Below are 23,909 nucleotides of genomic sequence, written 5' to 3' on the forward strand. Positions count from 1 at the left end.
CCTAGACTTTTGACTTCTGTTTTGGGAGTAGGGTAGGTGCCCATGCAGGGTGGCCAAGAAAGGCTTGCGGGTAATTTGTTTTGATTGCCCAGGAGGAGGATCTCGGATTTATCGCCGTTAAGCTTAAGTCTAGAGTCCGACATCCATTGTGAGATCCCTTCTAGACAACTGGCGAGGTTTCCTAAGCTAGAGTCTGAGTGGTTGATGGACACCACCAACTGGGTGTCATCAGCGTACATCACTGACTTGACACCGAAGGGAGTGATAATGTCTTCGAGGGGAGACATATAAACATTAAAAAGTGTGGGGCTAAGGGAGGAGCCCTGGGGGACCCCACACTGCATAGGCAGGGGTTTTGACGTGGAAAAGCCGTCTGATACCTGGAATGATCTTCCCTCGAGGAAGGATTTAATCCATGCGAGGGCTGAGTCGGTGATTCCCACTTGGCTCAGCCGGTGGACCAAGATGGAGTGGTCCACCGTGTCGAAGGCGGCACTAAGATCGAGGAGGATCACTGCCACTGATCCTCCTGCGTCTATGATGACTCTCGCCTCTTCGACAACTGCGAGCAAGGCGGTGTCGGTGCCTTGGCCCGGTCTGAAGCCGGTCTGGGAGTCGCGTAATAAGTGATTGGACTCCAAAAAGGAGGATAGCTGTTGGTTAGCTATTCGTTCAGCCACTTTACTGATCCCTGGTAGGAGTGAAATCGGCCTGAAGTTGGAGGGGTCTAATGGGTCCAGGTGAGGTTTCTTCAGTAGGGCTTTGACCGTAGCCTTTTTCCAGTTGGCTGGAACGGCGCCACTCCTAAAGGAGGCGTTTATTAGATTGGTGAAGGGTTGAGCAATAGTAGGGGCGACCAGTTTCAGCAGCTCATCTGCGCAGATTAGAGGTTCCAGTTTTCCCCTATCTCGACGACTGGTTGTTGAAGGCAGGCTCACCCCAGGCAGTCGTCTCCCACCTCCAGACTACGGCCGACCTGCATTTGCTGGGGTTCTCCATCAACTTGCCGAACTCTCACCGAGTCCCTCTCAGAAGCTCCCCTTCATCGGAGCGGTTCTGGATTCGACGCGGTTTTGGGTTTATCTTTCCAAGCAGTGAGTCCAGGATATTCAGGCTATGATTTTAATCTTTCAGCCTCTATCCTGGGTTTCAGTCAGGATGACCCTCCGGCTCCTGGGCCTGATGGCCTTCTGCATCCTGCTAGTGCATCATGTCAGATGTCATATGCGGGCTCTGCAGTGGGACCTGAAGTTCCAGTGGGCACAGCATCAGGGCAACCTGTCCGATCATGTCCATATCTCGGAAGGCACTGTACGACAATTGCAGTGGTGGCTCACGAATCGCGATTAGGTCAATGGCAGATCCCTCTCCCTTCCCCAACCGGAGCACACAGTGGTGACAGATTCGTCCCTCCTGGGATTTGACGGCCACTTGGGACAGGCGGAGATCAGATGCCTCTGGTCTCTGGCAGAGTCCCGGCTCCATATAAACCTTTTGGAGCTTCGGGCGATCCAACTTGCACTGAAAGCATTTCTTCCCTCTGTCCGCGGAAGTGTAGTGCAGATGTTCACTGACAAATCCACCGTCATGTGGTATTGCAACAAACAGGGCGGGGTGGGGTTGTGGACCCAATGTCAGGAGGCTCTGTGCCTCTGGACATGGCTGGAACATCAAGGCATTACCTTGGTGGTTCAGAACCTGGCAGGTTCTCTGAACGCCAGGGCAGAAAAACTCAGCCGCAGGTGCATGATGGATCACCGATGGCGTCTGTACTCTGACGTGGCGCATGGTCTCATTCTGCAGTGGGGAGAGTCTTGGTTAGATCTATTCGCAACCAAAGAGAACGCGCAATGTCATCAGTTATGCGCATTGGAATTTCCAAGGCGGCACTCATTCGGTGACGCTTTTAGTCGCGAGTGGAGCTGTGGTCTGTTGTACGCCTTTCCGCCTATACCACTTCTGCCCAGAGTGCTGAAGAAGATTCAGCGCGACCGGGCCCAAGTCATCCTTGTGGCTCCGGATTGGACACGAAGATACTGGTATCCCGAGCTACTCAGCATGGCGATCAATCCTCTGATCCGACTGCCTCTTCGGGAGGATCTTCCGTCGCAGCAGGGGACAGTCCTCCACCCGAACCTGTCCAGCCTCCACCTCCATGCGTGGCAATTGAGCGGCAACCGTTGACCGCTTTTGATCTTCCTCCCAAAGTCTTTGATGTCATTCTGGCAGCCAGGCGTCCCTCCACTAAAACGGTACGCGCCTGCAGGTGGAACAACTTTGTGGCATCGTGCACAGCGAAGGCTGTGGATCCCCTTTCCAGCCCTCTTTCCGAGGCCGTTCTGTTCCTTCTCTCTCTGGCCCAGCAGGGTTCTGCTCTGGGCATAATCAAAGGTTAGTCCCCATCACTCCTTTTAATCAGGGTGGGAGACAGTATTATTAAATTAGTTGCCCTGATCCTTCCTTTCCCTGTTTTAACTCACCTGGTCCTTTTTGGTAACCACAACACTACACTTCTACACTTTAGGGCCCCTTACACACACTCACCATACGGCAAGGATAAAAGATCTCAGTCAAAGAGCCCCCACTAAGGGTGCCCGTCGAGTATTGAAGCGCCGACCCAACGAGGATCATGCCCAATGATGAAGCATGACAGCTGGCTGGGTGTGTGAGGGCCCTAAATCCGAAAGAAGGAATTCCCCATCCTCCTTCTGGGTAAGCCAGTCATATGCACTTAGTTCCTCAGTCACTTTCGACCTCTTTAAGAACTGCATACTCCTTTCTTTGTTACTAGTATTAGGGCACGTATGCTGGACCTTTAGAATTCCCTTTTGTTGTTAACACTATTAGAGGTTATCTTTCGGCCATCTCCGCTTTCCTACAGCTTCCAGATCAGCCTTCTCTTTTTAAGTTCCCAGTTGTTAATAGCTTCCTCAAAGGCATTACACACACGTTTCCTCCCGTGCCTTTCATAATGCCTCAGTGGGACTTAAATCTTGTCTTGACCTTTCTGATGTGCGCTCCCTTTGAGCCCCTTCATAGCTGTCCATTACGTCTTCCCACTCTCTTGACTGCTTTCCTGGTAGCTATCACTTCTGCCAGAAGAGTGAGTGAGCTCCAGGCTCTTTCTTCTAAACCTCCTTTCCTTTCTGTTCATCCGGACAAGGTGGTTTTAAGGACCCGTCCTTCTTTCCTGCTAAAGGTTGTCACGCCCTTCCACATTGGGCAGACTATCACTTTGCCCACCTTCTTTCCGCCTCCGCATCCTTCGAAAGAGGAAGAGAGGCTCTACTGTCTGGACCCAAAATGTGCACTCTCCTTCTATCTGAAGCGCACACAACAGTTCCGGGTGGATAACCAGCTCTTTGTTGGCTATGTGGCGCCAAAAAAGGTCGGGCTGTGCACAAATGGACCATCTCTCAGTGGGTTGTTCTGTGCATCAAAGCATGCTACTCGTTGGGTAAGAAGGAGCCTCCTGTGGGGCTGCGTGCCCATTATACCAGAGCAAAGGCAGCCACTACTGCCTTGGGACACGGCGTTCCCTTGCAGGACATTTGTCAGGCAGCTACTTGGGCCTCGCACACGTTTACCCGCCATTACTGCTTTGACAGTCAAGTAATGAGAGGCTGCTTTTTTGGCCGTTCTGTTCTCCGTGACTTTCTGGGGTAATCTTGTTTGCAGACCCACCACAGGGGTTGGTATTGCTGGGGTATCTATTCTAAGGTAAGGAATCTATCACTAACGTGTCTCTTTCAAATGCACAAGTTACTATGTGTGTAACGATATATCTGTAAGGGACATTAGTTGGTGATAGATTACTAACAGCCCACCCATCCTCCCCGTTCTGCTAACTGATTTCTAGGGTTAAGGTCATCCCTTTCAGGGCCCTAGTTTCATGGCATCAGTGGTCAGTTTCTTGCATGGCTCTGCGTTCCTGGCACGGAAAGTCGTGGACAGAACTGACGTCAGCGCGCATGGGTGGCGCCTAAGTAGTCTCCGTGACGTCATCTTGGCACATACGACGCCAGCGACGGACGCGGAGCCGCACAACGCCACCTTCCAACGCGCAGGGGTACTGCTGACGAAAAACTTTCCGGATCCAGTCTGACGCCTAGTGATATTCTACGGTGTAAGGAATCTATCACTAACTAATGTCTCTTACAGATATATCGTTGCACAAGTAGTAACTTGTGCGACTGCAGCAGTCAGGCAGGGGTTTGCGCCAAGTTTGGTGCTGGTCAACAGTTCTCACATCTTTGGCTCTTCTTTGCCCTTCTTATTTCAGAGAGACACATCTAAGTTCCTGGTGTCAGGGACCACCTAAATACTAAATTCATGGACGTTTAGGAAGTGAAGGTTAGTAGCCAATGGGCTATTTTCCCCTGGGGTCACAACCCCCATATGACCACTTCATTGGGGGGTGGATATAACCCTGTCCCAGAGTTTCTAATTCCACCAGAAAGAGCTTGCAGCCAGCCTCCCTCTGTGTGGCATGGAAACTCAGAAGCAGTGGATTCAAGCCATTACTCCACTGCAGTTAGTTTGGGTTTTCTTATAGCACTTGACCTTTGATTCCAGTGGCGCGCACTCCATCTTGGAGCTTACAGCCTTTCTGTCACTGCTACCAGCACCTTCCCACTATCAGGGCCTAGAGTAATCCACTGATTTTTGTCATCACAGCCTCTGCCTGTTCCTTCATTGGCTTCACTGTCGGGATCTCTAAGGTTTTTTTGGTTTTTAGGCGTCCGCCCACACCGATGCAAAAACACCTTTGAACACTTCAACCACTTAAATATCCCTTGAGCCTTTACTGACGGCCAAGGGAGAGTCGTTCACCCTATTTAACTTATACTGCTGAGCCAGCGGCCCCATTTCTAGCAGGCTGCAGTGAAAAGCAGAAGTGACGTATAGGAGGCTTGAATTAAAGCAACGCCATACTGCATTTAACTCCGTGCCCAGTTTATTATTCTGACATGTGTAGAAGTGCCAGAGGATCGTTGTTATTGATTGTGTGCTCGGATGTTTACTGTGTGGACCAAAACCATTCTGTAATAATAGTAATTTGCCACAAAATGATTTTTTTCCAATGTTCTTTATGTATATGTTCCTTTGGCATCAATTATGTGTTTAGTCTGTGTTGTCGTATTTTCTGCTTTTTTTTATAACCAGTATCACAAGTCTACAATCGTCTAAATCCCTGTGATGACTTTGCCAAGTTATATAAAATACAACTTTTATCATACTGAGGCAACCTATCCTTCGGTGGGCTTAGGGCCAGCTCATGTCTAAAATTACGTCCTTGGTTGGATAAAGTGTAAGAATTCTTTTCAGCATGTTCGAGGGTTTTACTGCTTGTTGTTTCAATCTACATTCATCTGAATGAAATATTTATGTAAATTAGTCTGGTTTTTGAAAAAGATCAAATTCATTTGGTAAGCAATCAAGTGTTTTGTTGAAAGGTATTTTCAGAAGACTTTTGTTTTTCTGTGCTTAAAGGTAAAGGCGCTTTGTGCATGCAACACACATTCTTTCAAAGAATACAAGGCTGGGGTGGAATGCTAAGATGGAAACTTGGCGGGAACTTCCAGATACCTTGTTCGAAAGGCTTGTAACATGCCTTGGGGACATTTTAAGGATTCTGGGGGCCCTGGGCCAAAAGTATTTTGGGGGCCCCTGTTCGGATCCGCTTTGAATTTATGATCCAGTTTCAGCTTTCATGTCCTCTTTGCCCACATCAGTGACAGTGCAAAGGCACACTTGTCAAAATTCTTAACGTGTTTAATCTAAAAAGTAGGGAAAGTGATGTGTGTTTTGAATTTTGTATTACAGCAGCAGCTCACTGATATTACTGCAAATAATCTCTGTGAATCCCTCTCATTCTCAGATGTGAGGTCCTGTTTGGATCTAAAAAAGCATTTTCAATTAAATGTTGCATGAAACTTAAACACATTTGTCTGCAAAATGTCTGTAATAAACTCACATATTACCCAGATTAAAAATTCATTAAAGGAAAACACTATTTGCAGCAATCTATTTAAGAATTATTCAAGGTCCCCAGGGCATGATACTCTGCAGCGTATCCCTGGTACAGATGTACATAGTCTTGAAAACTTTGTGCCCAGATCGGCCTCCTTGCGCTCGTTGTCATGATGCTTGCTGCAGCCTGGGCAGAGGTTGAGAATGAGTCCGGCTGCGCTGCAGAGAGCGGGGCTTTAGTTCCCTACCAGTAGCTAACATCTATTTAATCACACTAAAGATTGGAAGATTGGGGAAAGTAAATCCCGGGTTCTGTGTAATTTACAGTCTCATGCATGAATCCTTGATTTATGGGCTTTGACAGATGGGACAAGGAAAAAATCAGAACTGAGCAATGGGTGCTTAGGCAGGGATTAAGAGGATTGCTTGGGAGGGTAAGAAAATCCTGAGTCGAGTGACAGTGTGCCGCCCGCCAGGCGGAAAGTGACTGAGGGGACGGTCATATTGTGTACTTTGTGGAGGATTTTCTTGGGATTGATGAGAATAATTTAGCAATGACCCTGCTTCCCTCCAAAGCCGCTCAGCTCATAAGTTGGAGTAGGTAGGCTGCTCAGTTGTTCGTCAGAAGATGGACGGCGCGCTTTAGCCCGATTGTTGATATAGCAAATGGCCCTGACCTGTTTCCCGCGCCGCCTGCGCAGATTGTGTAATCTAGAAATTACTTTTGGAAGTTATGGAGGGCCGTCGTGTGACGCGATCGAGTAGATGTGATTGTTTTGCTCTAATCACACCCTGCGGCCGTTCTGAGGTAAAACACAAACCCTTTCAAATCTGAGATGTCTTTGTTGTCCTGCCGGCGCAGTTCTATCCTTCGCAGCCTTGAGGCAGAATGCGTCAATAAGACAACGGAGGCGCGTGAAAAGCGCCTCTGGGAGCACGATATAGCTCTCCGTGACAGCCACGCGGAAGCGACTCCCCCGAATCATACGGGGTTGGTTGACAATATACTTCAGATTATAGTTAAAAATGCACAGCGCTGAAAATAAGACTTTCATGTTTTTTTCTCATGACTGAAAGAATAGTTTTCCGTTTTGTGACTGTGGTGAAGGTTGTTAAAAAAGAAGGGAAAAGTATCCCGCCCGGGATACAATGGGGACAATGCGGGGCACACGGTTATTTTAGTCAACTAATATGTCAGCACTCAAGAATCTGAACCGATTGTTTAAAAAAAAAAACCCTTGTACTTTGTTTCCTTTGTTGCTGGCTTCCAACTTTGTCATCTGTCAGAATGCGCAGAAAAGATTATCCTTCTCTATCCATTGACAGGATAACACAAAAGCTGTCTCCAGGTCGATATTTTGCAGCAATATTTTTAACATACGAACAGTAGTTTTTATAATTTCACCTTGGCGCTCAACCATTTATTATCGTATCAGAAGCATGTCAGTAATTCCTTTCTAAATGTCGGCTTCTTTTAGCGCCGGGACCCACATCAAGGGCTTCGCACTGAACGATGCTGCCAACAGCCTCCTCATCATCACGCAAGTTAGGCGGGATTATTTGAAAGGTATGTCACGATGCTTGACCTTTACGTCACATTAATGCCTCTGCAGATTTTTCTTGTAACGCCCTTCGAATACTTGGATAAAGGAGTCCATTTAGCAAATTACCTGCTTATCAAGAGCCTTTTGTGGTGGCGGAGAGACGTAAATTACTGTACATGCATTTATAATACAGCTTGAATATGAATGTACTTGTCATTTGGCCACTTAGTCCAGTTTCCATTCCATTTAACACAAGATGGGTTTTCTTAAGATGAATCACGGCTCTTCAGACATGCAAAATGTGTGCTCCAGCACGAGAGAAAGTACAGGCTTTCAAGTGCGTTAACATTCACAGCACAAGTCACTTGGCTTTGGAAATTAACATACTTTCCAGCGCCTGAAACAATCCCCAGTGCCTGCTTCTTCTGCGATGTGTTGCTTGTGCAAGATATCAACTGAGTTAAATTGAGTGTTAAATCCGCCTGATTGTGCACTAAATGATTATTATATTGATTTAGAAAAAACTTAATCTAATACCGTTTTAATAGTTCGCCATACCAACAGTTAGAACATATAAATGTACATTCGTTTTTTCCCTACTGCATTTTGGAAAATGCTAAGTGGGAAAAAATGTATGATCATGTTAGGATTCGGTCCATTTCACTCAGTTGTGATGTATCCAACACCTTCTTTTAAGAAAGTTATCTTGTGTGGGAATCAGTTTTTTTCCCTTGGTAATTCACATATCTAACTTCAAAACACCTGTCATTTCACTTTGCAGCTCCCATTTCCTCACTAAATTAACACCTTGCTGCAGATCATGTTTTCAAGACTTCCAGTTTGTCTCCCATCTCAGCTGTGATCCATAACAGTGCTGCGTCTGCCAGGCAGGCATTCAGCTTCAGCAAAGTATCCGCAGATCTGACCCAGAGGACATGGAGGCCGTCAGCCCTCTGGGGAAAGGGGTTTCAGGGAGGAACCGCCATCTTTGCACTGCACCCCTGTGTATGGAAACTCATAAATATTGCATTCATGGCAGCCTCCCTGGTTTTAGAGAGAGAATACAATGAGGAGCATGAAGGGCTTTGTTTTGCAAGTGTGTAGTTCAAAAATAACAAAGCAAATGCTAATCACTTCCCTGTCAGTGCATTCTTTTTACTGAGCCCCGTGGGTCTGACCATATAATCATTTTTTGCTCTTTTTGTCTCTTCCCTCCCCTCTTTCTTTTTCTTTTCCTCTTGACTAGATGCTTTGTCTTCTCTGAGAACGATGCTTGAGAGTGACTTGGTGCCTACTGCATTGGCTGTCACCCGCCTCGTGCAGGGCTTGGCAATGAAAGGTGATGTGGAGAGCATTCAAGCAGTGGAGCGGATGATGGCAGGCATTGGCAAGTCCATTCGTTTGTCTCAGATGCTTTTCATCAATAACAAAATTCTGGCACATGTCAAAAAGTAAGTGAGGAAGATATTAAATGGGGATGAGGATGGGAGGGTGGCCAATACTGCTCTTTAAGTCATTAATTGCAGATAGGAGGCAACAAAGTGATGTTTTTGTTTGTGTTATATTTAAGAATCTCCACCAAAATATTGTCGTCTAGTCACTGTTTAGCGTCTTCTGTGTCAGATGATGCCTTATGAGCATTTTGTTGTAAACACTTCAGATAGTATTGTAGCTTGTGATCACTGACTTTCAGGTTGCTGTCAGTTACAGTATCTTGAAACCCAAATGACTTCTTTCTTGACAACTTACAATGTATACTTCTCAGATCTATAATTTTCTTTTTTTATATCGTCATTGCGATTTTCATTATTTTTACTGTTAGATATACTGTGTGTTTGTTTTCCTGTTCTCTCCCATTGGGTGACTCTTCTTCAATTAACATGACTGTTTTGCGGTCATAGTGTGCTAGAGTTAAGAAAAAAAACTCAACACTTGAGCTTCAATCTGTATTTGACAAGCCTGATGTTCTTTTAGTCATGTTAATTCAGAAATTGTCAATTATGATTTCCTCTACTCCTTTACGATTTCATCTATCCTAATTCTTCAACAGTTTCAACCTGAAATGCAGAACCTTCTTCTGAAATTTGCAGCATTGTAACGACTATATTCTAGTTACCATTTCCTCTTATCAAAATAGCAACATACTATTTTCCTTATAGTGTTTCATTGAGGAGAGCATGATTCTATTTGCTGTGTCTCTTCGAATCTAATCATCTGTAGGCCAGGCATCCTGTTTCTACAGAAATTTCGGATTTGCATTGTGACTCTATTACAGGTTAAATATTATTTGAGAAGAATCATGATATGTGTGTGTTGTCCATTGACATGTCTCAATGACTATTCAAGATTTTGACCAAAAGAGCTTTAGCCCATGCACTGCATTGGCCAATTCAGATAGTTTTTTCTTCTACAGCAATTTAAAACGCCCGTTGCACAAGGAAGCAAGCACAGTGTGATGTTCGTGACATGATAATTTTTGAGATCCATTCGATACTGGGTCTTTCACAAAGCACCAGGGATATTCAGTATCCAGCTTGTTCATACCAAAGACTACAAAACTTGGAGGGCAAAATGCTGGGAGTTTCTTGATAAGGGACGTGGGACAAGGTATGTTCAGTTTTTTGAGGAATGCTCAGACAGATCTTCTCTTGACTGAGAGACAGAAAACTTAAATATTGAGGAGGTCAAGTCTGCAGCAAGTCTAAAAATATCTTAGACGTTGAAGATGGGTTGGTTCTGAGAACACATCTCTTGATTTTCAAAGAAATGTCCCCATTGACAATTTAAACCCCTAAACGTACAGCAAATGACTTAATGAGTAAAATTTGTGGTTTGGTAAAATACCCTTTAGCTAAGGGTTGATGTGAAGGCATACAATTAGGTTTGTCATGATGCAAACATCGGTAAGGTGTCGGTGTTAAATTCTGGGAGTTGCAGCAGAAGTGCCTTACATAGACTGACGAGAGAAAGGGCTGTGAGAGAGCACTTGTTTTCCAGATGACTTCAGCAAAGGAACTTCAGGTAATCAACACTGATGCAGAGACCATAAATGAGTTATACCACGACCTCAGATGAAAATCTCCCAAAAGCAGAACTGCAGCAGCACCAGCACAAGGACATGAAAAGGGCCAAAAACTAGGGACACAAATAAGTATCAGGGTCAGACTGTGCCACTTGCTCCCCTCTACAAAGTTGAAGGGGGGCAATCGGTTTGAGGCTAAAGAAGCCGTAGCACAAATATGAGAAACTGGTGAACTAACTAAGGAACCGTATTTCTTTTAAATGTACTAAGGCTGCTTTGTCATTTGTGCCTACCATTTCTGAAAAACAAATTATGGTAGCGACTTCTAATCACAGATTCTTAACATTAGACTATTCCCCAGGCATCAAACTGGATCAGAAAAATCTTTAACAGTACCTCTGAGAGGCTGTAGATGGTTTTGATCCGCTCTGCAGCATCCACGTTGGAATTATAGGTCTCAACCTGGCGCGCTGATATCCGTTCCTTTCTTTCTGTGCCAGCAGCGCCAATCCGTAGTGCTACCTCAGTTGTTTTTTTTTACCACTTTTTTAACCTTTTGTCGATTTTATGAGCTTTGCTCCCAGTGTGCTAGTGACATATCCCCTATCGACCCCACAGTTTTAAGAATTTTGGGGATTCACACTGACAGATGTCTGTTTCTAATCCCCTCTTGGTCTGTCTGTGGTGTGTGGGGTCGGAAAATAACTCTAGGGCCTGCGCAGACTGTCGGTCAATGCACCCAAATGCGATCCTGGAGTGAGCTATGTATCTCCTAGATGGCTTTGTGTCAGTCCCGAGTCCGATAAAAAGCCCGGTTCCTGAGTTGGTCTTGCGATCAGTTGTCTTCAAAGTCCAATTCATCATCATTGAAGTCTGCCAAGTCCAAGAAGCGCAAGAATAAGTCCAATCATATTTCACCTTCTCCCCCTCTATCTCATGCTTTTAGATCCAGCTCCCCTCTCAAGGAGCCGGACGCTGGGTTTGCTCAGTGCCTGCCTTCCCCAGTCCGACTGGACCCGCAGCTCTCTCTGGTGCACCTTCATGCCCCACTTAGCTGAGAGGTGCCCCAGCTGGGGTACTGCCAGCGAGCTTGCTTCCGATGCTAGCTGGGGCCTGTGCATCTATCGCCGGATCCGGACTGCCTTTGGGGCCAAAGCCTACATCTGTCCGATGCCACTCTTGATGTTACCAGTGTCAGCCAATGACGCTGACCCCATTGTCCTGTCTTAATTAGAGACGGCACCACCTCAGAACCGCTCAACATCAACCACAGCACCGTCCAGACCTCATCAACCATCCAGACCTCATCAACCATCCAACTCAGACACGCTGCCCTTGGCCTTTGACAGTCCTAATGCAGAATTGGACTTGGGGGAAAGGGGAATGTGGGGAAGCAATGACGTGCTCTTTGACCCCCACTGATGAAATGACCCATCCCAACCACAACTAGAACGAGAAACTGGGAGATGCCACTGAACTGGACACATATTCAGATTCTGACCTGGTCTCACCTCTGGGACCTGCCACAGAGAAAGGCACATCCATTGCCATGGTGGTGAGGACAACAGTGGAGGTCCTTGACATGTAGCTTCCCTCCACCCATGTTAAGATCAACAAAGGTTCTTTAGGCAGTCTATCCTCCGCGGAGTTCTTGCTTCCTTTCAGCAAAGCCCTCACGGACACTCTCCTGGGGACTTGGATCAAGCCCAACACTGGTGTTCCAGTGCACAGGATGATTGCCCGTTGCCATCTCCCCGCCCCTTGGGATCCAGCTTTCCTCACCCAGCACCCAATGCCAGAGAGCCTGGTGGTACAGGCCTTGACCGCCAAACTTTATCCAAGTGTATTACCAACTGCACCTTTGAACAGGGAAATCAAGAGGCTGGGCACCTTCAGAATGAGAATCTTCTCTTCCACCAGCTTAGCATTGCCGTTGGTGAACACTGGATGCCTCTTGGGCTGATACTTTCAAACCTTGTGGGACATGGTGGCGCAAATGCTGCCCATGGTTTCGGAAGAGGCCCAAGTCTTCCTGAGCCAGGCCATTATTAATGACAAGGATGCAGCAAAGTTCTCCATCAGTGTGGGTTAAACACCACTGAACCACTCGGCACAGCTTTCACCTCCACAGTGGTATTATGCCGCCACACCTGACTTCGATCAGCTGGCTTCCTTGGGCTGATGTTGAGTCTGCTCAGATGGGCACGCCCTTCGATGGCTCTCGCCTGTTTGGTGTTTTGGCCGATTAAGCATTTGAGTGCTTAAGAAAAGTCTACTGCCAGATATTTGGGTTCTGCCAGCCTCACTCTCTTTCACCATTTCTGTGGCTACAATAGGGGTTCCCAGCTGGGCCTGCTGTACCATCCAGACCCCCAAGGTCAACAAGCCTCCCAGCCTTTTCGTGGCCATAGACACAGGTCCTACTGAGGACGTGGGAAGCAAAGCTGGCGCGTTGCCCAATCGCCTGTCCTTCCAGCTGCCGCAGCCTCCATGCTCCTTTAGCGTACCCGCCAGACAGCACAATCATTCTGTTGGTGACAGAATCTGAAAGAGACACATTAGTGATAGATTCCTTACCTTAGAATATCCCCAGGCGTCAGACTTGATCCGGAAAGTTTTGCTAGCAATACCCCTGCGCGTCAGTAGGTGGTGTCCTGCAGCTTTGCGTCCGTCGCTGGCGTCGTATGCGCCGAGATGACGTCACAGAGACTACTTAGGCACCACCATGCGTGTTGACATCAGTGCTTTCTTTTTCCGTGCCGGTAAGCGCAGATCCGGTTAGAGCACGTACCTCAGAACATTTTTTGACTATCTTTTTGAGACTTTTGTCTCATGTTGGTTTCTCTAGTGCGAGTAGGGATGCCTGGTTTTAAGTCCCGAGGGACCTGGTGTTGCAATATGTCGGTGGCGGACCCTCACAACATCTGTCTCTACTACCTGGAGCGCGACAATAACTCCCGGTCTTGTTTGGACTATGGTGCTATGGCCCGAAGGTCTTGAGAGAGTGGCGCCGGAAGTTGCATGAATTTTGCCACTCGTCCCTGCGCTGTTCAAGGGCCAGGGGTCGTTCCCGTGACTACTCGGGGAGCTGTCATAACCGCTCCCCGGGATCCAAGTCTTCACCCTCGGAATCGGGTAAGAGACGTCACAAAAAGAAATCGACGAAGCGTTTTCGCTCTGCGACGTCCCCCTGTCGGTCCTCGGATGCGGACTGGGGGACAGGGGCTCCGCACCTGCGGCTCCTTCGGAGCCTGGGAGTCCCGTGACCTACCCGCCTTACCCGGGTCCGTCGGCGACTCCCGCACAATTGCAAGAATTTCTTGCTGCCTTGGACCACCTGTTTAGGCCTTAGGCTCCCGCCGGTGCGTCTTGGGGCCCATGGTCCTAAGTCAGGATCCTGCTGGTCCGTCGACTCCTCTGGTGGATCCAGCCCCGGCGCCGCCTGTGGCTCCGGCGCCACAGGATCCTGCTCCCCTGGCTCCAGCCACCGGGGGCGCCGCAGTGGATACCGCTGGTTCCGCATCGGCCCCGGTTCCCAGACGGTTTTGTCCTCGCCTGGGATCCGAATTGGGACACAGCGCCGGCTCTGCCCCGGCTGGCGCTGTTCCCGGCGCCGTTTCTTCCCTCCCCGATCCTTGCCCGCCGCCAAGGCCTGTGCCAACTGCGCCGGCGTCTGAGGACGATTGGTAGGGGTCCGAGGACCCTCTTGCTCATCAGTGTGATTCTGAGCAGGACTGGGTGGACGATTTGGAGAAGGCCGGCGGCCTTGAAGTCTCCTCTGATCCGGGGTTTGCCTCTTCCCCGCCCACTATGGAGGAAGGTGCCTCGTATACAGTCGTGCTCCGTCGGGCAGCTGAGGTCCTTTACCTCGATCTCCCCACGGTGACCCTTAAGACTAATCTCCTCACTGAGATACTTCAGTCGGCGTCCACATCATCGGAGCCACTGCAAGTCTTGTTGGGCACTTGGTCGCAGGCAGCCACAGGGGCCCCTGTGGATAAGAACGTCGCCAGGCGCCATCGCCTGGTGCCGGGTGACCCTGCATTTCTGACCACCCATCCCACACCTGAGAGTCTGGTCATTCAAGCTTCGACGTCCCAGAGTGCTTTTCCCACGGCTCCGCCGGATAAGGACTCCAAAAAGTTGGAGCAGTTTGGCAAGCGGTTGTTCTCTTCGTCCAGCTTAGGGCTGAGGTTGGTGAACACCGCGTGCCTTTTTGGGCCGCGATTCCCATGCGGTGTGCGATACTGTTGCAGAGGTGTTGCCTCAGTGCCCGAAGGAGGTCCAGACTGTGCTGTCTCAGGCTGTGGCTGAGGGTAAGGACGCGGCTAGGTTTGCCATTCGTTGTTGCTTGGACACCGTTGACTCCCTCGGTAGGGCGATTTCTACGACCGTGGCGCTTCGTCGCCACCGCTGGTTGAAGTCTGCCGGATTTTTCCTGGACATCCAGAGCTCGCTCATGGACATGCCTTTTGACATCTCTCGCCTGTTTGGTGATAAGGCCGACACTGTACTGGAGCATTTTAAGGACTCTCAAGCTACGGCCAAGTCCTTAGGCCTTTCCGCCACACGCCCGGCCACGTCTACTTTTTATTCCTTTCGTGGCCATGGCAGAGGCACCCCTGCCCGTTCATTCAGTCAAAAGCTGGTGCAGAACCAAACTCAGAATGCCCGTGGGCATGGAGGCCGCTGGGGTGGCTCCGGGGGCCGGCATGAGGGTCAGTCCACCTCCGCGACGTCAACCTTGAAGCCTTCCTAGTCTGAGCTTCAGGTCGCACCCCACGCCGGTGAGTGGCAGGATTCGTCATCACCTTTTCCATTGGCGTTCTGTCACTTTTGACAAGTGGGTGCTGCAACTCGTCAGGAAGGGCTATTCCCTCCCCTTCGAGTCTACTCCTTCGACCATGCCACCTCGGTTGCACCGCATGTCGGGGGGGGGGGGGGGATCACTTGGCATTTCTCCAGCAGAAAGTTATGGATCTCTTGGCCAAGGGGGCCATCAAGCGCATTCCTGGGCCAGAAGTAGGACGTGGTTGTTATTCCCACTACTTACTGGTCCCCAAGAAGTACAAAGGGGGCTGGCCACCCATATTGTACCTCGGGGACGTCAATCGCTTCCTCCGGTAGAAGTTCAAGATGTTGACTATGCCTGAGCGGTAAACTTCGTTACGCTCGCGGAATTTGTGATATTTTGACATTTTCGCGTTCCGCGGAGAGCACGAAAATGTAAAAACTTTCGCAATCTGCCGCGAAACTGAAGTTTTTTCTTGTTTGTGCTTTAAAAATGCGTTCTTGCATGCGCGGTAGTGACTTACCGGGTCCCTGCGTTCGCCGACGAGTTTTCCTATCCGTTCGCGTGCGCCACAAGATGTTGGATTGTTGGTAACCGGTTGCGCTATCCCGCGCCAGTTTGCGAACTTGAACACGTCATTCGACCCGGAAGAGGGAATAAGCATCGCAAGCAAGATGGGCGCGCCCATTAGCGACCACATGGGCATGTTAGAGGAACATTTCCCCCCGAGCACGCAAAAACACTTTGCGAACGGGCAGGAAAAGCAATCTCCGCAACTTCTCGAAAGTTCAGCATGCTCGCGGAGATTTTGTGCAATTTCGCAAATTCCGCCCACATCTAATGTTGACTCTGGCTCAGGTTCTGGCTGCCCTCGACCCTGCAAACTGGATGGTAGCGTTGGACTTACAGGACGCATATTTTCACATCCCCGTCCTGCCGGCCCGCCGGCGTTGCCTGTGGTTCAGGGTAGGCCAGGAGCATTTTCAGTTTGCTGTGCTCCCCTTCGACCTTACCAGTGTCACGCGGGTGTTCACGAAAGTGATGGCGGTGGTCGTAGTTCATCTGCGCAGGTCAGGGGTCTCAGTTTTCCCCTACCTCGACGACTGGTTGTTGAAGGCGGGCTCGCCCCAAGCAGTCACCACCCCCCTTCAGACTACAGCCGACCTCCTGCATGTGCTGGGGTTCTCCATCAATGTGCCGAAGTAGCACCTGAGTCCCTCGCAGCAGCTCCCTTTATCGGAGCGGTTCTGGATTCGACACGCTTTATTCTCCCGAGCAGCGAGTCCAGGATATTCAGGCTATGATTCCAATCTTTCAGCCTCTATCCTGGGTTTCAGGCAGGATGACCCTCCGGCTCCTGGGCCTGATGGCCTCCTGCATCCTGCTAGTGAAACATGCCAGATGGCATATGCGGGCTCTGCAGGGGGACATGGAGTTCCAATGGGCACAGCATCACCTCAAACTTGGCACAAGGTCTCTTTCAGCAGTGGGGAGAGCCTTGGTTAGATCTGTTCGCAACCAAAGAGAATTCGCAGTGCCATCAGTTCTGCACGTTTGAATTTCCAAGGCTCAGCGACGCTTTTCATCGCGAGTGGAGTTGTGGTCTGTTGTACGCCTTTCCGCCTGTACCACTTCTGCCCAAGGTGCTGAAGAAGATTCGGCGTGACAGGGCCCAAGTCATACTTTTGGCTCCGGATTGGGCACGAAGATACTGGTATCCCGAGCTACTCAGCATGGCGATCGATCCCCCGATCCGACTACCTCTTCGGGAGGATCTTCTGTCACAGCAGCAGGGGACAGTCCTCCACCCGAACCTGGTCAGCCTCCACCTCCATGCATGGAGATTGAGCGGCAACAGTTGACAGCTTTCGATCTTCCTCCCAAAGTCTGTGATGTCATTCTGGCAGCCAGACATCCCTCCACGAAGACGGTATATGCCTGCAGGTGGAACAAATTTGTGGCATGCTGCACAGCAAAGGCTATGGATCCCCTCTCTGCCCCTCTTTCGGAGATTCTTCTGTTCTTTCTATCCTTGGCCCAGCAGGGTTGTGCTCTGGGCACTATGAAAGGTTATCTTTTTTCGGCTATCTCCGCCTTTCTACGGCTTCCAGATCAGCCTTCTCTTTTTAAGTCCCGGTTGTTAACCGTTTCCGGAAAGGCAGTACGCACATGTTTCCCCCTGTGCCGTTCATAATGCCTCAATGGGGCTTAAACCTTGTCCTCACGTAGCTGATGTGTGCTCCCTTCGCGCCCCTTCATAACTGTCGTTTGCATTTTCTCACTCTCAAGACTGCTTTCCTGGTGGCTATCACCTCTGCCAGAATAGTGAGTTAGCTCCAGGCTCTTTCTTCCAAACCTCCTTTCCTTTCTGTTCATCCGGACAAGGTGGTTTTAAATACACGTCCTTCTTTCTTGCCAAAGGTTGTCAAACCCTTCCACATCGGGCAGACCAACACTTTGCCCACCTTCTTTCCGCCTCTGCATCCTTCAAAAGAGGAAGAGAGGCTCCACCGTCTGGACCCAAAATGTGCGCTCTCGTTCTAACTGAAGCGCACACAACAGTTCCTGGAGGATGATCAGCTTTTTGTTGGCTACGTGGGTGCCAAAAAAGGTCGGGCCATGCACAAACTGACCATCTCTCGATGGGACGTTCTGTGCATCAAAGCATGTTACTCATTGTCTAAGAAGGAGCCTCCTGTGGGGCTGCGTGCCCATTCTACCAGGGCAACGGCAGCCACTACTGCCTTGGTACGTGGCGTTCCCTTGCAGGACATTTGTCAGGCATCTACGTGGAGCTCGCTGCACAACTTTACCAAGCATTATTGCCTTGAAAGTCAAGTCCGGAGAGATGGCTTCTTTGGCTGTTGTGTTCTCCATGACTTTCTGGTGTAATCTTGTTCGCAGACCCACCACCGGGGTTTGTATTGCTGGGGTATCTATTCTAAGGTAGGGAATCTCTCACTAATGTGTCTCTTTCAGATGCACAAGTTACTACTTGTGTAATGAAATATCTGTAAGAGACATTAGTTAGTGATAGATACCTTACCGCCCACTCATCCTCCCCGTTCTGCGAACTGATTACTAGGGTTAAGGTCATCCCTTTCAGGGCCCTAGTTTCAATGTACCAGTGGTCAGTTTCTTGCGTGGCTCTGCGTTCCTGGCACGGAAAGTCGTGTACAGAACTGACGTCAGCGCGCATGGATGAGGCCTAAGTAGTCTCTGTGACGTCATCTCGGTGCATACAATGCCAACGACAGATGCAGAGTCACAGGACGCCACCTACTGACGCACAGGGGTACTGCTAGCAAAACGTTCCGGATCCAGTCTGACGCCTGGGGATATTCTAAGGTAAGGAATCTATCACTAACTAATGTCTCTTACAGATATATCGTTACACAAGTAGTAACTTGTGCATCAAGCACTATCTGCTCCAATGGCAAACAATAACATCAGAGAATTTGGTGATTCAAATTGTCCAGAAGGGTTACACCCTGCCATTTCTGGAAACTTCACCTCTCTTGCCACCTGTCCAAGGTCGGTTGACGGAGGACCCCCACTGCTTGCTCCAGCGGGAAGTGCAAGCTCTTTTAGCCAAAGGAGCTACAGAGGGTCCCTGCATCAGAAGGAGGTCGTGGTTGTTATTCCTGCTACTTTCAGGTGCCAAGAAAGGACGAAGCACTCTGCTGTATCCTGGATCTTCGCCCTCTCAATGCCTTCCTCAGTTCAAAATCTTCACCCTGGTCCAGGTATTGTCTGCCCCTTCAGGACGCGTACTTCTACATTTCGGTCTGCAGGTCTACAGGCATTACCTGCAGTTGATGGTGGGCCAGGATCATTTCCAGTTAGCTGTGCTCCATTTTGGCATCAGCAATGCCCCCTCGTGTGTTCATGAAAGTGATTGGGGTGGTTCCCGCACATCTGCGGATATCAGGGGTTCCAGTCTTCCCTTACCTTAATCACTGGCTGCTGAAGGCAGCCTCACCTTGTGCAGTCATCACCTACCTTAAGACTACAGCAAACCTTCTGCATTCGCTGAGGTGCACTATCAAAATGTCGAAGTCATACCTGACCTCTTATCAGATGCTTCCTTTTATCTGTGCTTTTCTTGACATGGTGCAATTCTGTGCATACTCTCCGGAGTGGAGAGTCCAGGACTTTCAGGCTATGATCCTGATGTTTCAATCTCTGCCCTGGAATTCAGTGAGAGCGATTCTTAAGCTGCTGGAACTGATGGTCTTCGGCGTCCTGCTGGTGAAACACGCCCAATGGCACATGTGGACTCTACAGTGGGACCTGAAGTCTCAGAGGGCGCAGCTTCAGGGAAATCTTTCCGACCTAGTCGAGATTTCGAAGAAGACTGCAAAAGATCTACTGTGATGGATAACAAACCGCGATTGGAATAGCAGCAGAGTCTTCTTCCTCCCCAACCGTAACTAACAATGGTAACTGGTGCATTGTTTCTTGTTTGGGACGTCCACCTAGGAGAGGTGATCAGAGGACTCTTGTCTCAGGCGAAGTCCCAGCTCTTCATCAATCTTCTGGAGCTGATGGCGATTTGCTTGGTATTGAAAGCCTTCCTCCCATCCAGCAAAGAAAAGCTGGATCATGTGTTCACAGACAACACTTCCGCCATGTAGTATTGCAACAAACAGGGTGGAGTGGGGTCATGGACTCTGTGCCAGAAGGCCCTGTACCTCTGAAACTGGCAGGAGTGACAGGACATCTTTGCGTGGTGGAGTCTCCAAAGCAGCTCTTGCATGGAGACGCATTCCATTTAGACTGGAACCCAGGACTCCTGTACACTTTTTTGCCTACACCGCTCCTGCCCAGAGGCAAGGAGGGTTTAGTCACAGCAGCAGGGAAGGGTCTTACACCCGAACCTACGAGCATTCAACCTTCATGCAAGGAGATTGAGTGGCGACAATTGAATGCATTTGATCTGCCTCCCGAGATCTGTGATGTTATTCTTGTAGCAAGGCCTTCCTTAACGAAGATAGTACATGCCTTCCATTAGGACAAATTGATGGCCCGGTGCTCCTCCCATCATGTTGACGCACTTTCTGCCACCTTGTCTGAGGCTTTACTGTTTGTACTGTCCTTAGTGCAGCAAGGTCTTGCCCTGAGTACTCTTACCTTTTAGCTTTATTGACTTTCTTGCCATTGCCAGATCAGCCCTCACTTTACATGTCACTTGCCGTGACATGATTTCTTAAGGTATTGCAACATTTGTTCCCTCCTATCACTTTTCCCATGCCACAATAGGATCTTAATTTGGTCTTAACGTTCTTCATGAGCTCACTTTCGAGCCCCTGCATAGTTGTCCGTTCTGACTTCTAATCCTCAAAGACACGTTCTTAGTGGCCATTACATTGACCAGGAGGGCCATTGCCATTCAAACTCTTTGTAACTCACCCGTGAACTAGTTTTTACTCAAACTGGTTTTCGGATGTGTGTTTTCTGCCAAAGGTAGCCTTTCATGTTGGCCAAAACATCATGCTGCCAACTTTGTTCATCCTGTCTTATCCTTTTAAGACTCCACCTCCTGGACCCAAATAGTTTTCTCATAATACATCAGTCATATGAAAGAACATCAGGTGGACGATCAGCTCTTCATTGGGTTCACTGGAGAGAGAAGAGGAAAGGCGGTGCAGAAACAGACCGTCTCTAGATGGATTGTACTCTGCTTCAAGATTTGCTATGCATTAGCTAAAAAACAGCCTCCTAAGTGTTTGCGTGCCCATTCTAACAGGGCCAAGACAGCAAATTTTGCGTTAGGTTGAGGGTACCTGTCCAGAATATCTGCCAGGCTGCCACATGGACGTCCCTCCAAACATTCATAAAGCACTAGTCGGGACGGCCACTATTCCCAGTCCTACCTCGGGGAGGTATTGATTGGGCATCTATTTTAAAGTGAGGAGTCTATGGCTAGAACTCTCTATCAGAAGAACAAGTTAATTACCTTAGGTAATGCTTTATCTGATAGAGACCACTAGCCGCAGATTCCTTAATGTAGAATTATCCCCAGGCGGGAGACTGGATCCGGAAAACTTTTTTGCCACAGCATCCTTGAGCACCAGGGAGACGGCACCACGTGACTCCGCCCTGATGTCGTCCGCGTCCGTGACGTCAGCGAGGACACATGTCCCACCCTGACGCGCCCACTTCAGTTTTTTCTTTTTTTTCATTGTGCAACGTGGATCCGAATTGTATCCTGGCCTGTTATCAGGCCTTCTTCCCTTGTTTTTCACACTTGGCGTTAGTGGAACAGTGTGCGAATGCCTTCGGGCTTCAAGACGTGTACCTCCTGTGCACGTCCCATGTCGGCAACGGACCCTCACTCGATTTGCATGTGGTGCCTGGGTGAGCACCACGACTCTATGCATTGCGATGCTTGTCAGCACCTTAAACCTAAGTTGCGGCGGCAGCGCCGGATGAAATTGCTGTTGGCCCGCTTGTCCAAGTCAGTGTCGTCCCAGCGTACGTCACCTACCTCGGAGGCACGGACCCGCCGGTTCTGCCCCTTGCCACGGGCCCAAGGCCATGGTTCGCCAGCAGGTAGGTCCTTCCGCTTGTCTCTGAGGCATTGTCCTCCTTCAGCGGTGGGCGCCGACTCCCCTCGGAACGTGCGCCCCCGCAGGGCCCAAATGACATCCTTTGTGGCGGTGCTGCAGGCTTCTTTGGCACCTCCTGAGACGACCGCGGATTCCTAGCCTCGCACGGGGACTTCTGTGGCATCACCCGTGGCTCAGGCCCCGGCGCCGAAGGTTCTGGCTTCAGGTCATAGGAGGGTGGTGTCTTCGAGGTGTAGTCCTTCGGGGCTCCCCTCTTCGACGCCTGGTGTCCATGCCTCGCCGCAAATCCCTGTGGTGTTGCAGGAGATCGCCGGAGCTCCGGGCTTGTCCCCCTAGGTGCTCTGAGCAGGCGGCTGCCTTACTGGAGGCCGAGCCGGTGCCAGGAGCCTTCCTCCCCGGCTCCGGTGGAGTCGCGGGTGGGGGCTGGGATCTGGGGTGCTTTCCCGAGTACCTCTCGGTCCTCGACGCGGGCGGCTGCCCCATCTGAGGCCGAGCTGGTGCCTTTTCAGCGCAGTTTCTTTGCTGTACCGGTGTCGACTCGGCACCATTCTCCCAGGGAGCACGTGGTGGCAGAGGTCGACCTGGCGCCGCACATACCCGCTCTGGCGCCGAGCAAGCGCCGGTGCCAGACTCCACGGAGCCATGCCAGTGTCGGGTTCTTGATTCGTCTCCTGAGGTTCCTTCCTCTCCGGAGGTCTGTCATCTGTTGGTGTCTTCCTCCCCGGAGACATGGCGCTTCATTGTTGTCTTTTCCCCGGGATCTTCCAGGGAGGGCTCCTTGCCGTCCCCACAGCCTAAACCTTCAAACCTTTCTTTCCGTGGCTTGCAGCTGGCTTTTCCACTGGCCTCTTCGCCTTCCCTTGGAGCCCCTCAGGTTCCCTATTCATCTGTGGATCCCCCACTATTCCAGGGTTGGCCTCTTCCCCCTGGGCGTGGGGATGGACGGTTCAGTCTGCAGTCGGAAGAATTATTTTCTCCTCCGCGACGCCCTACTGAGGCTAGTGTTGCTTTTGTTCGGGCTGTTTCCACAGCAGCTACTATTCTGCGGATGGGTGAACCCGTCACTCCATTTCCTATGGATAACCTTTTGGAAGTTCTCCACCAGGGCTCTGGTGGACGGGAGCTGTTCCTTCCTTTAGAAATGTCGCTCCATAATTTTCTTCTGGGGGCTTGGGGGCACCCTGCCACGGGTGATCCGGTGTCTCAGCCGCTCCTGCATCGCCACTGCCCGGCTCCTCACGACCCTGTCTGCCTTTCCATCCACCCTTCTACTCAAGGCTCTCTGTTGCGGACTGCCTTTCCGTCCTTGCCTGTGGTGTTGTTTCCTCCGTCTCTGGAGGCCCGGTGGTTGGATTCCTGGGGGCGTTACGTCTTTGCTTCTTCCAGCGCCTCCTTGCTGACGCTCAACACTTTGTGTGTCTTGGCTAAGGCTACTTCCAGCCTGTGGGACTCTGTGGAGTCCCTCCTTTCTCTTGTCTCCCATGAGGGTGCCTGCGCTAATCTGCGGGGCCATGTGTTGGATGGTAGGGAGTTGGCCGTGTTTATTCTACGTGCGGCCTTGGATGCTGCAGATGCTCTCGGCCGTGCTATGGCCACTTCTGTCGTTCTCCGTCGCCATGCTTGGCTACGTGCTGCTGTTTTTCCTGAAAATATTAGGGAGCGTCTGGTTGACCTGCCCTTTGATGGAGTCCTTCTATTTAACACTCATGCGAACTCCGCCATTCAACGTCTCCTTGCGAGGCTCCGTCGTCGTCCTCCGTAGGCTGGTTTCTTGATCCTCCGGTACTTGATGGGAGGTGTTTTCCTACCTGTTCCTGGAATCTGCTGTTTGGGGTGACCGTTACACTTTCTGTGAAGTTTGCTGTGCCCTCGGGTCCCTTGATTCATTCTCTCTCTCTTTGATTGGCTGCTGGTTCAGCCTCTTTAGGCAAGTGTGTACTTTTTGGCTGATTACTAAGCCGTCTGTGGTCTCTGCCGCAGGTCTTATGTTCTTGTTCTCTGATGCG

General features: G+C 49.9%; 1 protein-coding gene across 1 annotated transcript in view; it reads left to right on the top strand.

Moving 5' to 3' along the window:
- The window catches only part of LRPPRC (leucine rich pentatricopeptide repeat containing), a 675,215-nt gene that overhangs the window by 566,710 nt on the left and 84,596 nt on the right, over positions 1–23,909 (top strand). Inside the window, exons 31-32 of the mRNA XM_086927797.1 lie at positions 7,452–7,540; positions 8,764–8,968. Coding sequence (XP_086783923.1) covers positions 7,452–7,540; positions 8,764–8,968 — 294 coding nt within the window. The remainder of the gene's footprint in view (positions 1–7,451; positions 7,541–8,763; positions 8,969–23,909) is intronic.

This window comes from Lissotriton vulgaris, chromosome 6, assembly GCF_964263255.1.
Source record: "Lissotriton vulgaris chromosome 6, aLisVul1.2, whole genome shotgun sequence".
In the NCBI taxonomy this organism is placed as follows: domain Eukaryota; kingdom Metazoa; phylum Chordata; class Amphibia; order Caudata; family Salamandridae; genus Lissotriton; species Lissotriton vulgaris.